Below are 4,167 nucleotides of genomic sequence, written 5' to 3' on the forward strand. Positions count from 1 at the left end.
TCTCTGCTCGGGGATTTTTGCAATGGATATGTGGCTCTGATCCAAATGATTCTGGTCGCCTGTAGGGCCGCCGTGGTGGAAGAGGTCAACGACAACCAGCTTCCAATGGAGCCGCTCCACTACCCCGCGGTGGCGATAGGGGCTGAAGAGCTAACCCCCATGGCGACAGGCAGATCTGTGCGGCGGATGGGGCACTCGCAGCCGGGAGCGATGATGAACCACAAGCATCTAAGCAATCTATTGATCAGATTGATCCAAAAACTCCAGGCTGGACTCGAAGGTAATCTCTTGGTTAATAATGGTGTTTGCATTTGGGGTTGTTTGTCTGATTTTTAGGTGTACTTCAAATCCGATGAGCTCACATTTGTATAGGCTGGTCAATTATGCAGGAGGATTTAGTTTCATAATTTGAAAATAGGTAGACAATATACAAATTGGAATTGTTGTATGCAGATTTTGTGGTAGGCTTGTGTGCTTTCCTCATGGCAGGTGTTTTTAGATAGTAGCACGAACACATGGTTAAAACAGAGAGCATGCCAATGTCAGTCTGCTTTTATGGATAGTGCGTACTGATGCGAGGGAATAGATATCAACACTGAGCTGGAAAATGTATATTTGGATACATAAATCATCGAACAAGGAAATGTAGGGTGGGATAAAAGCGAGACTGTTCGATATGCTGAACACAGGGTGATCAGGCATGCTAAGATATTTCATGTACAGATTGTGGGAAAGATATGAGAGGCGAAATACAAATTAGAATTGGTGTACATATTATGTCCATAACCATAGATGGAGGTACTAGGAGCATGTGTGTTTAAAAGAAAAGCATGCTAGGCTTGGTTTGTTTTGAGGATAACTTTAGTGAGTATATTCCAGAATTAGGTTGGGAAGGTTTCTGAGATGCAGCTTGAGTTAACCACAAATCCTATGGGTCATGGCTGGTGAAAATTGAAAAGTAATTGACATCCAAAATGTCGAAATTCCTGAATGTAGGCACAAGAAGGACACCCATCTGCTTCATTTCCAGTAGAAATACATGCTGTCACATATTAATCTATCAAAATGCAGGGTTAGAATTGGAGTTCCTACTCCAGTAAGAGCGCCTTGCCCTGGGTGACCCAGCGCCCTTGAGAAGGCAATACGGGGGTTCGCTGACAAACCGGGCAGCATTGTAATTGTGCCAGCCCTGGGTATGAGCTTCGATACACTCGGGGTGGCCTATGTGAATGCCCCACCTGGATTACATTCTCTACTTGTGGGAGAAGGGATTTGAAATACGGCACGGGAATAGTTGGTTGAATGTGTTAAGAACAAAATGCATGCAGGAAATTGTTTGTGGATCTGCGGTACGCGTTTGTACCCTCCTGGATTATCTTCTATTTATTTGGTCTGCTTGTTGGGCGCATACAGTGAATGATGATGCTAATTCTGCGAGTAACAGTGGGAACAGACTCGTTGGTTTGTTGGCGCCAAAGAAACGGAAAGAAATGGGGTGCCCAACAACCAGCTGGGAGAAGGCACCGTACGAGGGGCTGAGCAAGTGGACGAGGTTCTGCAGCATATGTCGCAAGCAGGGCCACAAACGGACTACTTGCCCGGACCGTGGTGATGCCCCGAAGCCTGTTCGGAAACCAGCAAGGTGCAAAAGTTGTGGAATTGAAGGTCACAGGCGAAACAACTGCCACAAAGTGGGTGATCTGCGGATGACTGGCATGTGAGCAGTTGCAGGACCCTGTCTGTCAAGACTAGAAATATGTAGAACTTAATGTGTGCGGCTGTAGTTCCATCAGTAGAACTCCTCTAGTGTCATGCTTGTTGAGTGTGTTCGACTGCTGCTATGCATGGCAGAATCAAATATGGATTATCAGAAATAATGTATGCTTGAATTGGTCTGAATGTCAACGTATTAGTATTCGCACGATGAGTGTGTTTTATTTTTCTGAATTTTTGTACACGCTGGTGATGCATTCTGAGTTTGTCGGCGCTATGGTCATGTGTAGATTTGTAAAAAAAATTGCAGTATGTTGATGCATTTGAAGTTATCAGGAATGCAATCTGAATTTTTCTACTCTACAGACCACAAAGTCTGATATTCCTAGAAATATGGGAGTGCATTCTGAATTTGTCAGCGCTATGCTCATGTGTAGAATTTTGAAATATTTTGCAATATGTTGATGCATTCTGAAATTATTCATGAATTGGAAAGTGTCTTGATTTCTGATTTTTTGTACAATACAGACCACAAAGTCTGAATTTTCCTAGAGATATGGGAGTGCATTCTGAATTTGTCAGCGCTATGGTCATGTGTAGATTTTTTTTTGAGGAACTCATGTGTAGATTTCTGATTTTCCTTTTGCAATATGTTGATGCATTCTGAAATTATTCAGGAATTGGAAAGTGTCTTGATTTCTGAATTTTTGAACAATACATACCACACAGTCTGAATTTTCCTGAGATACGGGAGTGCATTCTGAATTTGTCAGTGCTATGGTCATGTGTAGATTTCTGATTTTCCTTTTGCAATATGTTGATGCATTCTGAAATTATTCAGGTATTGGAAGTGTCTTGATTTCTGAATTTTTGAACAATACATACCACAAAGTCTGAATTTTCCTAGAGATATGGGAGTGCATTCTGAATTTGTCAGCGCTATGGTCATGTGTAGATTTCTGATTTTCCTTTTGCAATATGTTGATGCATTCTCAAATTATCAGGAATTGGGAAGTGTCTTGATTTCTAAAATTTTCCAGTGTAGACCACAAAGTCTGAATTTTCCTAGAGATCTGGGGTGCATTCTGAATTTCTGAATAACCAAAATGCACATAATCCGGAGCTCGTACCTACTGTACTTAACAGTAAACGAAAACTAGTGGAGACGCGTGTACAAGCGATCCCGGGCGTGCATGCAAAACAGAAAGGAAAGAAACTGATTTATTTTCCTGCTGATTACATTAGGCCCTGAGTACAAACGATAGATAACCCATTTGATGGTTACTACCACCTGAAACAACAAACATTACTAGACCAACAATCCTTTGTTTTCGTTAACACAGAAAATGACAGTACAGACGATAACATTTTGTCATCACTACGACGGGAGAACACAACTTAATTAATGCCCCGACATGGAATTTTGACTCGTCAACCCCCAACGCTAAGGGCAGTGATCTGCGCCGGCGCACCGGCCCAAGCGTTGGGCCGGTCAAGGCCCAGCCGTCCGATCCGCGAGCTCGAGCCGTCAGATCTGTTCCTCGAGCCCCCTTCCCCCGCGTTGACTTCTTCCTCTTCTTCTTCACCGCGTCCTCACCCCAGCCGCTCCTTGTCGCCGACGACTAGCCCCCTCACCTGGACCTCCTCCTCCCCCCCTCCTAGTCCCACGCTGCTGGATGCGCTCTCCGTCCCTGCCGCCGCCGGCCGCCGTCCCCGTCCCCGTCGCAGCATCTGTACTCGCCCCCCGGTCCAGCAAAAAGCCCATCGCCCCCTCGTAGCAAAAAATGGCGCCGTCTTGAAGCACACCCGCACCCCTTGTCGTCGCAGCACCTAGCAGCCGCTGTCGTCGCTGGACTGTCTGTCGCCGACGCAGCTCTCAACGTCGCTGCTCGCTGCCATTGGCGAGTCAGGTTGAAGCTTTTTATCTCATCGGTTGAAGCTTTTCTCTATGCCTGTTGAAGCTTTTCTCGCGGATTGAAGCTTTCCACCATGCCAATTGAAGCTTTTTTCACCTGAGCTTGAAGCTTTTTTCACAAAGTGTTGCAGCTTTTTACTCTGCGGTTGCAACAAAAACACAGAGAGACGCCGTGGTCGTCGTCGAGGAGGATTTTCTCGATCTCTGTTTGAAGCTTTTTTCATCTGTGGGTTGAAGCTTTTTGTCAAAACGGTTGTAACTTTTCCTGTATTTCGTTGTCTGGTTGAAGCTTTTTTATCTACTGGATGTAGCAAAAACCTCCAACGGTAGTAGCAAAAGCCTGCTACGGTTGCAGCAAAAAAATCATTGTCGTCCTCGCGAGGTCGTAGCTCTGTCTGATGGATGTAGCAAAAAGCTTTGCCGGTAGTAGCAAAATCCAACAACGGTTGCAGCTTTTCCTTGTTGTGCAATGCCATTGAAGCTTTCTATGTCTATGGTTGAAGCTTTTTTCAACGGCTGTTGAAGCTTTTCTAGGTGAC

General features: G+C 44.9%; 1 protein-coding gene across 1 annotated transcript; it reads left to right on the forward strand.

Annotated features, from left to right (window-relative positions):
* The first annotated feature begins 45 nt into the window (after positions 1 to 45).
* Positions 46 to 1,917, forward strand: LOC119299262. The gene is made up of 2 exons (XM_037576510.1): positions 46 to 280; positions 1,414 to 1,917. Exons 1-2 carry the CDS (start codon positions 46 to 48, stop codon positions 1,719 to 1,721), a joined length of 543 nt encoding a protein of 180 aa, XP_037432407.1. The 3' UTR covers positions 1,722 to 1,917.
* Positions 1,918 to 4,167: the final 2,250 nt, after the last annotated feature.

This window comes from Triticum dicoccoides, chromosome 5A (genome assembly GCF_002162155.2).
Source record: "Triticum dicoccoides isolate Atlit2015 ecotype Zavitan chromosome 5A, WEW_v2.0, whole genome shotgun sequence".
Classification (NCBI taxonomy): Eukaryota; Viridiplantae; Streptophyta; class Magnoliopsida; order Poales; family Poaceae; genus Triticum; species Triticum dicoccoides.

Excerpts from the sequence above, each read along its gene's own strand:
- LOC119299262 (XM_037576510.1), top strand. The coding sequence starts at position 46 with ATGATTCTGGTCGCCTGTAGGGCCGCCGTGGTGGAAGAGGTCAACGAC. Across the intron at positions 281-1,413 it reads ACTCCAGGCTGGACTCGAAG|TGAATGATGATGCTAATTCT; the intron begins GTAATCTCTTGG and ends GGGCGCATACAG.